Below are 17,587 nucleotides of genomic sequence, written 5' to 3'. Positions count from 1 at the left end.
TAATTTTTATTATTTTCTTCAGGATGAATGTCATAACTTTATTAAGGTTCTCCTAAAAAGAAATGAAGATACACTGTTTATCTGTGGAACAAATGCATTCAACCCTTCTTGCAGGAACTACAAGGTATGCAGTCTGTTTGTGGAATTTCACTTATGCCTTGTCTTTTGGTTGGATTTACTGTGACTATGTGGGCAGCAGTATGAAGTTGTCATTCAGCTGTCTACCATTCAACTCTTTAAAAATTTGTTCTGACTTGTTTCAGTGCTACTGATTTCAATGTTGATTGAATTTCTGGGAAAATCTGAGACTGAATACCTAGTTCTTTGCAACTCCTGAACATCAAGAGTATTGCCACTTTGCATTGCCCTCCACAGGTGCAGAGTCCTTCAGATCCCTGCCTGGGGACTCCTCAGTCACTCCTCAGAAAGTTCCTCAGCTTGTCACTGACACTCACATCAAGTCAGAGACTAACACTGGGGATTACTTCTGAGTAGCATGTTTTAAAATTTCTGTTTTACTGTTCTCAATCACAAAACCAGTTCTTAAGATGCTTGGGGGCATAACAGGCAAAACCTGAGCTTCTTGTGAGCCCCTCAGATGGGGACGCTGTGGAGATCCTGCGGCTTTGTGTGCTGTGGAAGTGATGGAGCAGCAAATCTCCACAAGGAGCAGTACAGCAAGACAGTGATGTATTCCTCACTTGCTGGGGATCTGCAAAGCCAAAATGTTATCTAGAGCAGTGTAGAAACTCTGCTGGTCCATGTGTACTTGACATTAATGCCCTGAAGCAAATTTATTCCTTGGGTATAGTGTATCCCAGTAGTCTCCATTCCAATAGGACCCATTTTTTTGAAACGTTTCCCATTTTCTTAGGCTTTCATCATTATATTCTGATATAAATCCCAACAGTGGATGTCTCTGGAGTAGCTTTGAAATGAATTTTTTTAGGCATTTGACATCCAAACTACTTTCTAGGCACTGTTAAGTCCCACTGGTCATTTATCTTCTTTTTTTCTGAAAAAATAAAATTCAGTTTTACTAATGCTGCTCCTGACAAAATCACAACTGTCATTCAGGTTTTGAGTTCAGATTTATTGTAAAAAAGCAGAATAAAAATGTTAACATCCAGGAGAACTACTTCCCTAGTGGTATTCACTGTGACTGCTGCTCTTCCTTGATTTTTGTGCAATGGTGCTTTACCTCGTTTAGCCACTATAATGGGCTGCAGCTTAGAAAACACAGTAAAGAAATGCAGGGTAGTGTTTTCTTCCAGTCTGTGGAGGAAGAACCAAATTTGAGTAAGAATACAAACCTGTGTCATGGTAACTGTGAGGTACAGTTAGCTGCTCTGGGTAACAGCTGTTTCTTTTATTGTTTCTTTCCTTGCCTGCTCCTAGTATGCAATGAAGCTTCTTGATCTCAGGGCTGTATTTAGTCTTCTAGTACAGTCTGTAATTTTTTATCTCTGAATGTCCTTAATGACGCTAACAAATCTCAGCCACTCTCCTTGCATGGAACCTATCTTTTAGATACAATTACAGCTTTCTTTGGCATCCTGATGTGAGGCATATAGATGGCCTCCTCACCCTTACTCCAGAGTTTTCATCCCCCTTGATGCAGGGCTGGATAGTGATCCCTCCAGCAGTCGTCATCTCCTTTCAGGTGCAGCACCTGCCCTGGCTTTTCCTCCATGTGTTCCTTCATTATACAGAGAGAGAACTAAATATGTGCTGAACAGAAAGCAGGGCTCTCCCTCAAACATGCCAGTGGTTGTGAGGGTTTGGAGCTTGGTGCATGAAAAGTCCTCTCACTATCAAATGAAATGCTTTTCAACCTTTAAGTAAACACAGCTAACTCCCCTCAGAGTGGATTTTGACAGGAAGGATACATTATAGAAAACAAATGATCATAAATCATCCTCTGAAGGACTTGGAAGCCGTAGCGTTCAAATTAAAAGTTGATTTAAGTTGATGGTGCTGTGTGGGATTTTATGCTCTGTGAATCTTGACTGTATGTGATCTATACAGTATGAGCTGGACGTTGCCTGAATATGCTACAAAGATTCTTATTCCCAAAATACTGTATTATAAGGATCTTAAAGAGTTAAGAGATGTACAATTCTCCCTTAGCTGACCAAACCTTCTTGAACTTCATGTAAAGTCATTCTGTATATTTGTGTTAATTGTCAGTGCCCAGGGTAAATTTATTTCCCAGGAGTTACTGATAACCTCAGAATTTACTATTCCTGCACAGATTAACTCTTGCCTGGTAGTAAGAGGATTCTCTGTGACACAGACTCAACTGGTATACTAAAACTTGAAGAGAATCTTTCTGAATATGCAAATCAAGGAAGAGAGTGCCACTGTTGAGATTAGACCAGAAGGATCTCTGGATTTGGGGGAGAAAAATGCACACAGAGATAATTGTCCTAGTGTTGTTTCTTCTGAATGGTGTGGTTTGCAGTCTTTTCTGTGTATAAGAGCGCTTCTGTTGGGTCACTGTTGAGGATAAATTTTGGAGCTCTGCCAGAACCACAGACCACATAGCCTGCTACAGTTCAAAACAAAATTTGTGTGCAGATAAAAGATAGACTGAAGACTTCTGTAAAATGTGTCAGGGGGAGAATGATTAGTTCCAAAAGAATACCTGACTTACTGGACATACTTTTTTCAGACTTATTTTATTTAATGCCATGATTTTTGTCAAGTTTTTACTTCACAGTCAGGAGTAGAGTTAGAGAAAGGCCCTTCTTCTCTGCCTGGAAAAGAAGAAACATCTCTTCTGAGAATAAGCCTCATTCTGAGTTAGAAGTTTTGTTTGTTTCTTTCTCTATCTGAGGAGCTCCCTTTGATTTTTCAGATGGATACCTTGGACTATCTGGAAGAGGAATTCAGTGGGATGGCCAGGTGCCCTTATGATGCAAAGCATGCCAACGTTGCATTGTTTGCAGGTAAAACGATGGAGATAAACTTTTTACTTTCTACCCTGCAGCCCAAGTTTGGGATAACACTGTGCCTCTTGCTTGGGCCCAGAATGCCTAAATCTAAAAGGTGTCAAAGGGATTGAGCAATGACAAAAAAGTGAGGGCATAAGGAAATTCTTAGCAAAAAAAAAGCCTTCCCTTCTCTGGAATTAACTCCACTGTCATCAACATTGCATGAAGCCTGAGTTTCCTGGATCAATAATTCAGTGTTTCCTGTATTCTTGATGATATTGCCAGTGTGAGGCACCATTTCTGGCTGCATTCAGCTCCTGTGAACGTCAAAGGAAATCAAGGCTTGTGTAAGCTTTAATGAGGATTAAACAGGATATGCTCTTTAACAACTCTAAGACTAAGCTAACATTCATAAGAGGAAGTTAGGGAAATTGCTGTGGCATGCCCTTTTCTAGGTCTAGAAGGGAAGGTGAATTTTTTTTTTTTAAGCTGAAAACATCTTAACATGGTCCTAGCAGCTGCTGTAGATGGAAGGAGAGAAGTGTATTGGTTAGTGGTGATTTATGCTGCATGCAGCAGAATAGTGTTAATTCAGACTTCTACTACAATTGTTAGAAAAGGTGAGATCTTATAAATGGGGTTAATTTTAAGTGTTGATTGTGTGGTATTTTTGTATATCTCTTCAGGAATTCCTGATAAAATTATTTCTTTATTGAACTTCTGTTAGTGTGAACCCTGCTGATCTTTTCTTAGATCTGGCTGTTAGATTGGTGGTGAAAATAATAAACACATCATCCATGATAATGTGAGTCCTCCTCAGCAGGTGTGATGCTATAAAACAGAGCCTGGGTACTCGCATGGAAATCACTAAGCTACTCCTCTGAAGATTTAAGAATGTGCAAGTATTTCAGCCATTCTCAAATGAGTCCATAACCAAAGGGCCCTATTAAGAACTACTGTCTTTGAGGTATCATCATCTGTCTCACAGAGAAGAGATTTTATAACCTGTTTCAATTATTTTTTTTTACTCTTTATAGTGCAAATAAATGGGTCCTTTTGCTTCAAGAATAGTGATGATGATAATGGTAGTGTGTGATTTCTTAATTACAGTCACAGGCAGAAAGATACAGTAGAAATTCTCTAACTGTAGCAATTCATAAAGCATGCAAAGAGTGCAACTCCTTTAGAGAAATATTTTTCCCATGTAACTCAGACTCTCTATTCTTAGTGCAGTCTGAATGACCTCCCAGAAGGGTCTTTCTCAGTCCATTGGCCAAGAAAGAGTTTATGACCAGCTTATTGTAAACATTCACTCTGAGTACAGATGAAGTTCAGAAAGATGACTCCAAATTTAAGAAATTGAAGAAATCCTTGTATTATTTGAAAATAAGGAGAATATTTATAGAAATTATCATACTCCTTCATGGTGATTCAGAATACATTTGATGCAGTTCACATGAATATTTGTAGAATATGCTCCATAAATCTGCTAGCTTCAGAAAATCACTGTTATATATGCCTTACATATTGATACTCATGCTAACTTTTCAGAGTACAGTGAAACAGAACAGTTTAGGGCACTAATCCAGGTCATCTGAGTTTGTCAGATGCACTTACATGAATATGGCTCTTCTTGCAGCCTGTAGCTATTACAGCTGATATGTGTGAATTGTAGCTGGTCACAGGAACTTGGCAGGAAAGAAAATAAAAGTGTGGTTGTATTAACGTGAGTTCAGACATCCCTATCTAAACAATTGAGCTTTTATTCAATTATACATTGGGGAGGGGGGGATGGGATATGTTGTAATTATTTTTTCTGTTTTGCAAAGAAAAAATGATCATTCTTAGGTAGCCAAATAAGGGGAAGAATTGCATGACTTCAGAACAAAGCATACAGTACTGCTAATAAAATACAGTCTGAATTTTAAATCTAGAGCTAAATTCACAGACTCACAGAGTTTCTAGGGTTGGAAAGGAGCTCTGGAAATCATCCAGCCCAACCCACCCTGCCAAGGCAGGGTCACCTAGAGCAAGTGACACAGGAATGTGTCCCAGTGGGGCTTGAATGCCTCCAGACAAGGAGGGTCCACAACCTCCAGGGAAAGGCTGTTACAGTGCTCTGCACCTGTAACGTAAATAAGTTCTTATGTTGAGGAAGAACCTCTTGAAGTTTTGTCTGTGGCCATTGCTCCTCGTTCCTGCTGCAGGGCACCAGTGAAAAGAGTCTAGTATCCTCCTCTTGGCAACTGCCTTTCAGACAGTTTTATGCATTAATGAGATTCTCTCCCAGTCTTAAATTAAATGTTGTCTGAAAGTATAATGAGGACAGCTTGACCAATAGAAGCTTCTCTGCTTTGTCCTGGGAACATCCTCAGTTCTGGTGCCCTCAAGGCACCAACACAATCTCTGTCAAAGGAGATGTAGACAATAATGATTTTTATGCAGACACAATAGAGACACAATTTTGTGTGCTCATGCTTGTGCTTCTAGCAGACACTGTCTTCCAAGATCCATCTCACACATGAAAACAGTCCTGTACAGTTACCAAGACCTGGAAACAGAATAGACAACAAATAAAATTTTAAAATGTTGCAGAACCTTGTGTTTTTATGTCCTTACAGTTTTGTATTTTTCAGCTGTCCTTGGAGTGCCATTTTGCAGGCCCTATCTTACCACTTCTCCTCCATTCTTTAAGAGAGAGGAGTGCATAATTCGTATGGGAAATGCATAAAATGCATGCTAGAAAAGAAATACTGATGGGCAATCCTCCTCCATCTCTTTTCATTCCTGTTTCAGCAGGGCTCCCAGCATGCTATTTAATTTTTTGTTAGTGATCTTTGGCAGAGCAGAAGTGCTCTCAAGAGGAGAAATTTTCATATGTGTCAATTAGCTGACAGTCTTCAAGCCCTGTCTGGTTTTCACCCCCAGATAAAACAAACAGTTCCGTTTGTTTTGCTGACATACCTAGGCAGAATTTCTGAGCATTGAACTAGTGGCATGTAACTGGATAGGGTAGTTCAGTATGACATACCTAAAATGAAGAAGAATTATTCCAAAAGGTTGTTTTCTTCCATAGGATCCCTCTGAAATTGCCATTTTGCAAAGTGGTGACTAGCTTGTTCAGTACTCAGTCCCATTTACCTAGCCAGATTTTTTCCTTCCTTCAGTGTTCCTAAGGAGACTGCAATGGCTTTGTTTCCCCTTCTCCTCTGACTGATGAGAGGAGAAGAAATTGTATTATTTCTAATGTTCCTCCCCTCTTGTTTCTTCTTTCCATCCTCCCCAGAGGGAAAGCTGTATTCTGCCACAGTGACCGACTTCCTTGCAATAGATGCAGTCATATACCGGAGCCTTGGAGACAGCCCAACTCTGCGGACAGTTAAACATGACTCCAAGTGGTTGAAAGGTAGATAAACAAACAAGTTGAAAAAAGCAGTGTCTCTGATGAGAGCCTCGAGTTTGTGACAGACCTCTTTGTCATTTCATTTCACCGATGCTTTCTGGCAGAAAGAAGGAAATAGATTACATCTCTTGCTTACTCTGATCTGTTTATCTCTTTCTCTTTTCTCCAAGTTACTGGATTTGACAGAAGCTGTGAGCTGGGTAGATTGGAATATGCATTCCAGTGAGCTTTCCAAGCTGAAATCTACCAGTTTATGTCTGGAAAAGTTGGAGCTTGCAGGGCTCTGTGTGCTTGTGGGCTGTGTTCAAAAATGTTAGGTGCTGTCAGGTAACAATCAAGGCTTTATGTAGTATAAAAAGTTTATCCTGTAATGTTAAGATTCATTAACAAAACTAAAATTATGGGAATATTACACAAAGCCTTTCTGTTACAGTTCTTAAGGATTGTACTGCTGCCATTGAATTAGGCAATTTTTGTGCTTTTAAATGCCCTCATTGTTAAGGATGGTACTGTTTAGCTTCATGTAGGTGTTAAGAATTGTTAGTATTTGGAGTGATTTTAACAGAGTGCAAAGCCATAGTTTCAAGTCTTTTTCTGCATGCAGAAATGTTTTGCCAGGTGTCAACTTTAGCTGTCCCACTTTTCTTGCTGCTACAGACACGTGTGGGCAGAAACAGTTACGTGGTTTGTTATTCCCTCAGCTCACAGACTGCATGCCATAAAGAGCACTGCTTGGTCCCCTCAGGCATAGAGTTATAATTGCCTGTTTACCTTTCCCCTTACTCCATCAGGGCAGACAATATTAGTGGCAGAGACTTAACTACCTTGCAGTGATGTTGCACAGACTGGTTCCCAGCTCTCCTGTCCCCAGACAGTGATTCTTCTGCAGCAGTGATTTGTTTGTTCTGAAAACTGATCAAGTTTGTCAAACACAGACGTTCCACTTCTGGATGTTAAGTGTGAATGTATTTGGCTTCTCTTTGCATTCTGTATCCTGTACATGGTGCCTAAATCAGGTGTCTTGGGTTACTGTTTTTTTTTTTTTTTCCAGAACCATACTTTGTTCAGGCAGTTGACTATGGCAATTACATATACTTCTTCTTCCGGGAAATAGCGGTGGAGTACAACAGCATGGGAAAGGTAAGGGCAAAACAGGGCAAAAACATTGCCTTGAATGACTTTGTCAGATTCAGGAGGAGGAAAACTTACGCTATTCTTGGACCAGTGCTGTTACAAGTGACCTTGAAATGAGAACCATAAATCATGATGACAGGGTTAGAATTTTGAGAAGATTCCTATTGCTAAAGCCAAAAGGTTGGCTGCAGTGAAACACTGCACTGTCTTGAAAGGAAAATGTGTGGTTTCTTATAGTGATGGCATATGCTAGATTCACTTTTCTGGAATTATAAAAAGCACAAGTTTAGTTCAACATAGTAGATAATTGTTAAAATGGATTCCAAAGCGGGAAGAAATTTTTCTGTAAGAAACATGAATTAGAGTGCTGAGTAAACAGGGGTAGGAATTTTGTGCTCTGCCATTCTGCAAAGAATAATTAAATACTTTCTGCATTTTTGCTAATTTCACAATAGCTTTTTGACTAAGCAGTCAGAAAAACTGACCAAGGTCACAAAGGTGGAGAGCAGGAATAAAAGCCCAGCAAGACTTGCATAGTTTTTAAGTGCTGAAAACCCAGGAATCAGAGCAGCAGTGTGGGTTGCAGGGATGGTGAATATGAAATGTGCTTTTGTTTGGGGAAATAGAAAGCTAAGCAGTCTGTATGGAAATTAGTTTTATATGGGTTGAAAACAGATCTCCTGAAGGATTTATGTCTGTATAGTAAATGCCACAGTCTTATCTTTCATAGCACACTGTTCCAAAGCTTAATTTTTCTCTGTTTCTTATTTGTCACAGATTATAGAAAAGTGGTATTAAATTAAGCACCTTGCTGTGTTATTCCAAATGTTTTAAAGGCAGTATTCCAGTGAAGCCTCTAGATCAAGCAAACGTTTAATTTTCTCCATTATTTTTGCTCTATTCCTTCCAGGTAGTTTTCCCAAGGGTGGCCCAGGTTTGCAAAAATGACATGGGAGGATCTCAGAGAGTGCTGGAAAAACAGTGGACTTCCTTTCTCAAGGCTCGGTTGAACTGCTCAGTTCCTGGCGACTCACACTTCTACTTTAACATACTGCAGTCAGTTACAGATGTTATCCATTTCAATGGTCGGGATGTTGTTTTAGCAACATTCTCCACTCCATATAATAGGTAATAATCACAATAACCTTTTACATTCTATTCCTTCATGTTTTGCTTTTCACGGCAGTTCCTTTTTGGCTGCATGCAAGCACAAGAAGTGATTGCTCATACAACGTAATTATTTTGTGCCCTGATAGTTTGTGTTTAATTTTAAGGTACCCTGGTACTGCTTACTTCATACCTGATGACTGTGGGTGGCTTTCAGCCATTTACTATGTGGACACATTCCTTGGACATACTTTTCTTTACATGAGAATAGTTCACACCAGCCACCAAGAAGTTTGCAGCATGTACCTTGCAGAATACTATTCCAGAAAGAAAATACAGGGGGTTTTTTCCTGACAAAGAAAGGACTTTGTTCTGTTTATAGCTAAACCTCCGAGAACCGTCCCCTTCTCTTTGTTTTATGCATCCCTGTTGACTCTTGCATTGATCCTTGACCCTGCACTGACTCTGCTGCCCCCTGACTCTCCTGGGAGAGCCAAGGTCTTGCCAGCTGGGAAGGAGGGTCCCCAGAACACCTATTTCATTGTTTGCATGGTTATCCAAATGCATCAGTTCATCTGCAGGGATTTTCTTACTGTTACACATTACAGCGTGTTTCTCTGGAAGTTATTAGACAAGTAACTGTATTTAATGATTGAGAACTCCCAGAGAAGTTAAAAAAACAGTAGCTTTCCAATTAAAAAATATATCACAGTTTCACAGAGTAACATTTGAGCTGGAAGAGGAATTTTATTGATGACATTCATTTAGTTTTGCTGTACCCTTTCCACCCCTTTTCAAAGCCTGACCTCAGTGAGGTCATTCACAGACCTGACTTCAAATGAGGGTAAGCCTGGGTCTGTAATTTGTAATAACTGCTTTTGACATCAAAACAATAGGAACTGCAATGGAATAATTATGTCACCAATAGGGAATACAATCTTAAATTAAGATTATCTCTTTTCATGCAATCTGTTTTAATAAAAACAGGTGAACAAATAGAGATTCAACTTCAGAAAATAGATTGTATCTTGCAATTATCTCAAAATTGAGATTGTCCTTCCACTCTGCGAGTATTTCCTGCGGTGTATCAAGAATAATTATTTTCCTTAAGTCTTGCATTTTTAAATCTAAGTAGTTGGTGTAAAAAGCAAAATACTACTTTATAGGCTGCAGGTTTTGCCAGACATGGAAGATGGCAGAAAGGCATATATTCTTGGAGACAGCTTATTAGCAGACCTGGCAGCCAGGAGGGCCCCCCATGTCCTGGGGGCATCAGGACAGCATCACCAGCTGGACAAGGGAGGGGATTGTCCTGCTCTGCTCTGCTCTGGGGCAGCCTCACCTCCAGTGCTGGGGGCAGTTTTGGGTGCCACAATATTAGGAGGATCTAAAAGTGTTAGACACCATCCAAAGGGGAGCTACAAAGATGGCAAAGGACTTGAACAGAAACTGTATGAGGAGTGAATGAAGTCACTTGGCTTCTTCAGCCTGGAGGAGACTGAGGGAAGATGTCACAGAAGTTCAGAGCTTCCTCATGAGGTGAAGAGGAGGGGCAAGCACCAATCTCGGCTCTCTGGAGACCTTTAAGAGGACTCGAGGAAGCTGAGTCACAGAGGTTTAGGTTGGATATTAGAAAACATAGGTGGTTCACCCAGAGGGTGGTTGGGCACTGGAACAGGCCCCCCACAGAGAGTGGTCACAGTTTACCAAGACTGACAGACATCAAGGACCATCTGGACAATGTTCTCAGGCACATGGTGTGATTCTTGGGGTGTCCTGTGCTGGAGGAGGTGGACTTCAATGATCCTTGTGAGTCACTTCCAGTTCAGAATACTCTGATTCTGTAGTTTTATAAAACCTACTTCTGGCATAAACACATCTCTCATTTCTCCTCCACTAAAGAAAAGTTGCAGCAAATAGCTTTGATGTGTAGAACAAAGTTTCCTTCTAGACTGAAGGGGAAGAGATTCCTCAGTCTAATCAGAGATCACTCCGGCAGAAGCCAGTGTTGAGTTCAGAGGTGGTTTGGACCCCCTTGTCTGTGACCCACAGTGCTCCATCCTTACCACTGCATCATACAATAGACCTGCCATCTGCCACTCTCCAGAGTAAAAGATGTTTCAGTCCTTTCAGCACAGCAGTGCCTCCATCCATGTGTACTTGTGTGTTGTGCACAGGTCTCAGCACTTGTGTAACACACCTCAAGATTTTATGGTTGTTTTTTTTTTTCTTTAGAACTTAATTCAGCACTGTGCAAAGTATTTTAGCTGGAGTGGGTCTTGAGCTGTCTTTTAGGATGAGGTCCTCTGTGTGGCCAAATACACCCTTGACCATCGCTTACATCAACATATATATGGCTGCCTCCATTTAAAACTCCTGCTGCGTAGTATCACATTAATATAGAGCTTTGAAGTTTCCTTTCATATAAAAAGACAAATCTGTGGAGATCAAAGTAAGACTACTGTACTGTCTATCAACTTGTTTTTCTACAGTAAAAAGCATTTTGAATTTTTTTACTATTCAAACAGTTGTTTATCAATTTATGGACCTTTTGGAGTTTAGCTTAATCCTCTATAACAGTATTATAGTTGCTACATTTTTTCTTTGATGTATAATAACCTACTAGCTAAAAGCAGGATTGACAGCCTCAGCCAGCTGGGTTCATGCTATTTACTCAATAAAATAAAGTGGTGGAAGTCAGCCACAAATACAGTAGTTCAAGGAAAAAAAAAAAGGAATAAAAATTTTAAAAAAGGTAGAACTATGTTTGGACAATGCTGTTGTGCAGTTGCATACTAGTATTCAAAAAGTTGAAATCTGCAATTCTATGATCTTAAAATAATATCAAATTTGCTTCTATAAGCTCTTTGCATTTCATTGAATAGAGCAAACTCGTGAGCACAGTTAACTCCTTTTCACTGGGAACACTTTGTGAATATCAGGCTGTGGGAACGTGAACGAATTACATGTAAAAGCCAGGTAAATGGCACATGGCAGCATGCTTCCAGTTTGATTAAAACCAGCTTCTGAAATGTCTGCAGTGCTTTTTTTGAGGCATGGCAGGGACTACAAGAGTTGGTACTGAGAGATGTTATGACTTAGGAGACCTTAAATTTCCAAATAATAGGTTCTGAATGAGACTGGCCATTACTCCTCATGCATTGCCAGTGATAGTCAGTTTCACCAATTCTTTCCCTTCTTCAAGATTATTGCAATTACTTCTTTCTGTAGAGGCTTTAAAATAAATTGTCTTGGCAGCAGCTGCCAGCTGATTGGTATTCACTGGTATTGGTATTTTCCATGGGGCTGGCTTTTCCTGTTAATACCAAATTCAGAGTTCAGGACTGAGTAACCTGGGACAGGAAGACTTCTACAGAGCATAATTGGAGAGCCTTTTTCACTCAAGGTTTTATGTATAACTGCAGAATGAGTAACGATTTCTGGGAAATTTTACTTTGCAGCATCCCTGGCTCTGCAGTCTGTGCCTATGACATGCTTGACATTGCCAATGTATTTACTGGGAGATTCAAAGAGCAAAAGTCTCCAGACTCCACATGGACACCAGTTCCTGATGAACGAGTGCCCAAGCCCAGGTATGTTTCATGTATAGTGATATTGTTCTGTTCCTTCTTGCAGGCTACAGAGGCTTTTTGATAATTTGAACAGCCTTGTAGGGTGTCGATACAATTATACATGTCGCAACAGTAAAACAGAAGTTGAGTTGAATTTGGATCTAAACTATGCAATTGAGATTTTTCCACTTAAATGAGATTTGTGTAACATATATCAGGCCAGCATCAGATCCACTTGTTCAGAATAATCACTTAGTAGTGGTATGAGTTACAGTTCTTGCAAATTGATTCATTAATGGATATATCTTATTACAATGCCTGCACCAGTTCTGTAGTTTACTGTTCTATGATTAGCATGCAGTTTAAGTCCCACAGTGGATGATTTATGGAGAGCAAAAAAGAGCATTCAGTTCTGAATTTCAGTTCTGAAACTGGAGATTCAGTTTACCTCTTTCCTCCTGCGAGTTGTTTACCCTGCTTCCGCGTGTTTGCATGCATCTCCTCTACTATGTTCTTCATATTTCTTACAAGTGCGATTTCATACAAGTTGTTGACAGACACTTGTTAACTCATTTATACCAATTGCATTTTGCTCTGAGATATTGAGATGCATATAGATAAATCAAATTCATTTGTCTCACTTAAGCTTTACCACTTTATTGCATGTTTTACATTGCTTATGATAGCTTAAATAATTTCAAAAGAAAAAACATCTGAAGTGCTCTGTGCAGTGTTGAGCACTACAATGTAAGAAGAATATAAAGCTGTTGGGAGTATCTAAAAGAGTGCTACAAAGATGGTGAAGGGCTTAGAGGGAAAACCATGTGAAGAGAGGCTGAGGCCGCTTGGTTTGCCTGGAGGAGACTCAGGGGTGACCTCATCACAATCTACAACTTCCTCGTGAGGGGAAAGGAAGGGCAGGCACTGATCTCTTCTCTGTGGTCACCAGTGACAGGGCCTATAGGAATGGGATGAAGCTGTGTCAGGGGAGGTTTAGGTTGGACATTAGGGAAAGGTTCTTCACCCAGATGGTGGTTGGGCACTGGAGCAGGTTCCCCAGGGAAGTGGTCACAGCACCAACTTGACAGAGCCCAAGGTTTTATACAATACTCTTGTGGCACATGATGTCATTTTGGGGTGTCCTGTGTGGGGTCTGGAGCTGGATTTCAGTGATCCTTGTGGATCCTTGTGTTCCAGCTCAGGATTTTCTATGACTCTCTGAAGCTCCGTGATGGACACTGAGCTTCTGCCTAATCCAAATTTGGCCCATCATGTTCTGGATTTGCCAAGCATAGTATTACTGTCCTGTCTTTATTCTGAGGTTGTCACTCAATGGAAGAGCCTGGAGGTGACTGGAAAATCTGGTAAATTCTGTGTCTGTTTTCAGTCTGAGCCTTAGTAATGAAGCTTCTAAGCAGTGTTGCAGGATTTTCTTCTCCATTTTGCATTGTTTCAAACAAGTTGTTTACACAATGGTCTGCCTTGGGAGTGCAAGGCTGCATGATGGCTCCAAGGTTATTTGTTTGGGCCTTACTGACATACATTTGCAGGGAAGGCAAAAAGAAGAAGCAGAAATCACTTTCAGTGGGAAGGAAGAAGAGAAGGTTGCCTTATGAGTTTGAGGTTAGCCAATAGCAAGCTTACTGTTATGATGAAGTTGGGATAATATTGTGCTTTCTAAGCCTGAAGGAGATAAAGTGAAGTGAATTCTGAACAGTGTTTCACGTAACATTTGGCAATCAATCTGCTTAATAGAAATAATCATTACATCTAGCTCATGTTGAAGTACAAGACAGGCACCTTTGAAATAAGGTCATTTTTATCTGGGTGTCTCAGTATGATGCAGGAACATTACTGCCCTTATTGATCCTAACATTTCTCAGAAGCCTACCAGAGCCCTTCATGTGTGTTGCTTCCCTGTTTGGCCAGACAGCCAGACTTGCTTGGATTTATGTTGACTCAATTAAACCAGTTTTGAGATTAAAACAGGATTAATCCAATCATGCTATTAGGATTTAGGAGTAAATAGGCCTCCAGATTAGGTACATAGAAACCTTAGACAGCATGGTGCCAGAAGGTGCAGGCTGCTCCCACAAGTTCTCTGGGAATGTTGCCTTGTGGGTCAATGCCCTTGCAAGGACCTAGGAAAACACTCATGCCCTTGATTTCTCCTTCTCTCCATCTGTTGCTAGTTCTACATGCTAAATTATTTTGAATATGAAGAGGCAATCAAACACATTATCTGCTTGTAGTGTTCCTTGTTCAGCTCTTGTGAGACCAGACTTTTTGACACAGCTAGTTCCTTCAAGTCCTATGCTACCTTCCCACACAAGATTTATTTACCTAATGTTTGAACATTTGTCTAAATCTGAGCAACACAGATGATAGGACCAGTCCTGTATTTTGTTCAAATTGACGCTACTCTTGATGTCAGTGCTCTGACCCACATGAGAGTAGAGGAAAATCAGATGATGCAATGTGTTTTTGAGTGAATGGTCCATCTTTCATCTTCCCATCTCACACTGACTCAAAGGTTTGAAGAATCATAGTGCTCTAGAAAATGGGATCAAATGGGCCTTTTATTGAAGAAAATTACTTACACAATATTAGCAAGCAAAACATTTTTCTGCTTCTTTGAGAAATGGCCTGTCCAGGCAAGAAGATTGCACTACCTCTGAGGAGCAGGTAGATTTTAGAAACAGCATGAGCAGATTTGCATTAAAATTGTTAAAGAATGACAGGAAACTTCTCAGTGAAAGTTCTCAATGAGCTACCATTCTTAAATCACATCATCCAAATTGAACAAAGGGTAAAACCAATGTTTACATGGATGTTATTCCGTTTGTCTTCTCCAATAGTGTGTTTGCTATCAGATTGGATTAAAAGTGGAATTTTTTCATACCTGTTTAAAAGAAAAACAACTTTGTTCTGTGTTATAGGGACTGCTTTTATTCCAGGAAGGAGCAGTCAACTAGTCAAGTTACAGATCAGAAAACACCTGTTCCATTGGGAAGCATCAAGCCAAATGCACACATGCTGTGATTACATTCCATATGAATGGATAAATTACAAACTCTGTATATAGCACTTCTGATGAAAAAATTACTTTTTGCTCATAAATGACACATGAACCCCTTTTCAATGGAGGACAGAGCAGGATTTTAGGCCTCCCTTGAGGGGCTGAACAAGTCCACCTCACTTCTCATTCCTCCTCCAAGTTAAACTCCTGTAAAGCACATCAGATTTCAGTGAGAGTTTCATCACTAAAGGAAACTTTCACTTGATGTCAAATAAGTTCTCTGGCTTTACTCTCTTGTTTTATATAGGCCTGGTTGCTGTGCTGGCTCTACTTCATTAGAAAAATATGTAACATCTAATGAGTTCCCAGATGATACTCTGAACTTCATCAAAACACATCCACTGATGGATGAGGCTGTACCTTCCATTGTGAACCGACCCTGGTTCCTGAGAACAATGGTCAGGTACGTGCACCAAGTGAACTCCTGTATGCACTGTAGCTGTAAAGTTGTGCTCACTTCAAATACCCTCCAACTCTGTAAATGTTCTTGTTGTCCTGGGCATGAATGTAGATAGGAATGGTGGCAGAGCTGAGCAGATGCTGTGGAGCTCCCTGAGTAGCTTTCAAGACAGGAAAGTCTCAGTCTTTTCCAACCATGGTGTGCTGAAACTGGATGTTGTAGGAAATGCTGTGCAGAGAATGTTCACTCACCTTTTGTTTTATGTGTCAATGTTTGGGATGACTCTGTAAAAACTTCAGGCAAGGATCAGCAGACAGCTCAGGAACATGTACACAGGATGCAAATATGTCTGCCAGGATATGTTCACAGGATATGTAGATGTCCATCAGGTGATTGGTAAGTTTTAATATTTGCAGCAGTGTATAGGCAGAAGTAATCACATAGTCTGCATTTTTCTATGGCAGCAAAAAAAAATTAATAACAGGTTTGAACGGAGACTTATTAATCAGCAAGTGTTGAATACACCATCCCCTTCCTATGAAAATACATTCCCACTCTCTGCTGTGGTCATTGTACTACTTATCTACCCTCCAGCAGTGAAGAGAATAATGTGACTAAATTTTATCATATTTTCCTCTCTTCCTATGAACAAAGGTAGAGTATTTTGTTGGGCATTTAGCTCTGGAAGAGTCTGAGTGAGTTATAATAATATATCCTCTGTCAGGTTTTTCTGTCAGGTTCTGTACCTGCAACCAAATACGAGAGCAGCAAGCTCCACAGAGTGTTTCCCTTAGATAGGCAGTACCATCTAACTGGTACCAAACCACCAGAATATTTCTTTTGAATAGATTGTGTCATCCCAAGATCTGATATCACCTCAGCACTGGACTTGCTTTGTGGCAGTTTGTGTGATTAGTTTTAGTGAGGTAAAATGGTGTTTAGTGTCTCACTATTGCACTGACATGGCTTTTGCTGACAAAAAATACTGAGTCTAGTTCAGCTGCTTTTAATGTGACAGAGCTTGAAATTTTAAAAGCAGTTCACTGTGCTGATTCTCTATCCCTGTCTGAAGAAATCACCAGGCTTTTGGAAGGATAATTCCTAAATGCCCTCAGACTACAAGCACCCCATCAGATTTCTGAATTTCTAGACACTTCTGAACTTCTTGACATTTCTTCTGGCTATTGGATGTGTGGGCATGCAAACACATGAAAATTCCCCAGCATCTGGGGAGCCAAATTGGTACAATCTGTGTTGATTCATAGTCAGGTAGGAAAAGTGCTTAAATGTGTTTTATGGTTGCTGGAAGTCCACCGTACACTTGTCTGACTTGAAGAAAGTGATTAAATAAATTACAATTCTGTGATTGTCTCTGTGATGTATCTATGCAAATGCTCTGTTATTTTAGATATCGCCTGACCAAAATTGCTGTTGACTCTGCTGCTGGGCCGTATCAGAACTACACCGTGGTTTTCTTGGGGTCAGAGAAGGGAATCATCCTGAAGTTCTTGGCACGGACAGGAAACACTGGTTTCCTAAATGACAGCCTTTTCCTGGAGGAGATCAATGTTTACAATCCTGAAAAGTATGTATCTGATTCTTTGTACTCGTGTATGGGTGACTTTGAACTTCTGATTTCCCAGGGAATAACTTGTCCCATGGAAACGGAAGTGGTTAGAGAAGCCAAGTTTTTTGAGTAATTTTAAATTGTTTATGGAGGGGATGTCTGCTTATCAGTCTCTACATTGCAATAAGATTTTTTTTATTCAGTATGTGTAGAAAATAGCCTATCCTGTGCAGCAGCTGAAGAGTAATTAAAAGTGAAGTTCTGGAAAGGAAGATTAATTTTCTAATCCTGTAAAAAACCCTGATTCCTCTCCAAATAACTCAACAAGCAGGAAGCTGCTCTCCAAGGGAAATTTTCTACATTTCAGTCTTCCCCAAATATGCCTAAGG

At 40.1% G+C, this 17,587-nt stretch overlaps 1 protein-coding gene across 1 annotated transcript in view; it reads left to right on the top strand.

Annotated features, from left to right (window-relative positions):
• The window catches only part of SEMA6A (semaphorin 6A), a 55,275-nt gene that overhangs the window by 1,224 nt on the left and 36,464 nt on the right, over window positions 1-17,587 (top strand). Inside the window, exons 3-10 of the mRNA XM_062513877.1 lie at window positions 23-124; window positions 2,861-2,951; window positions 6,223-6,342; window positions 7,391-7,479; window positions 8,384-8,601; window positions 12,042-12,173; window positions 15,479-15,634; window positions 17,040-17,216. Of these exons, the coding sequence (XP_062369861.1) occupies window positions 23-124; window positions 2,861-2,951; window positions 6,223-6,342; window positions 7,391-7,479; window positions 8,384-8,601; window positions 12,042-12,173; window positions 15,479-15,634; window positions 17,040-17,216 (1,085 nt within the window). The remainder of the gene's footprint in view (window positions 1-22; window positions 125-2,860; window positions 2,952-6,222; window positions 6,343-7,390; window positions 7,480-8,383; window positions 8,602-12,041; window positions 12,174-15,478; window positions 15,635-17,039; window positions 17,217-17,587) is intronic.

Source organism: Cinclus cinclus, chromosome Z, assembly GCF_963662255.1.
Source record: "Cinclus cinclus chromosome Z, bCinCin1.1, whole genome shotgun sequence".
NCBI lineage: Eukaryota > Metazoa > Chordata > Aves > Passeriformes > Cinclidae > Cinclus > Cinclus cinclus.
This window is presented reverse-complemented; position numbering and strand designations above follow the sequence as displayed.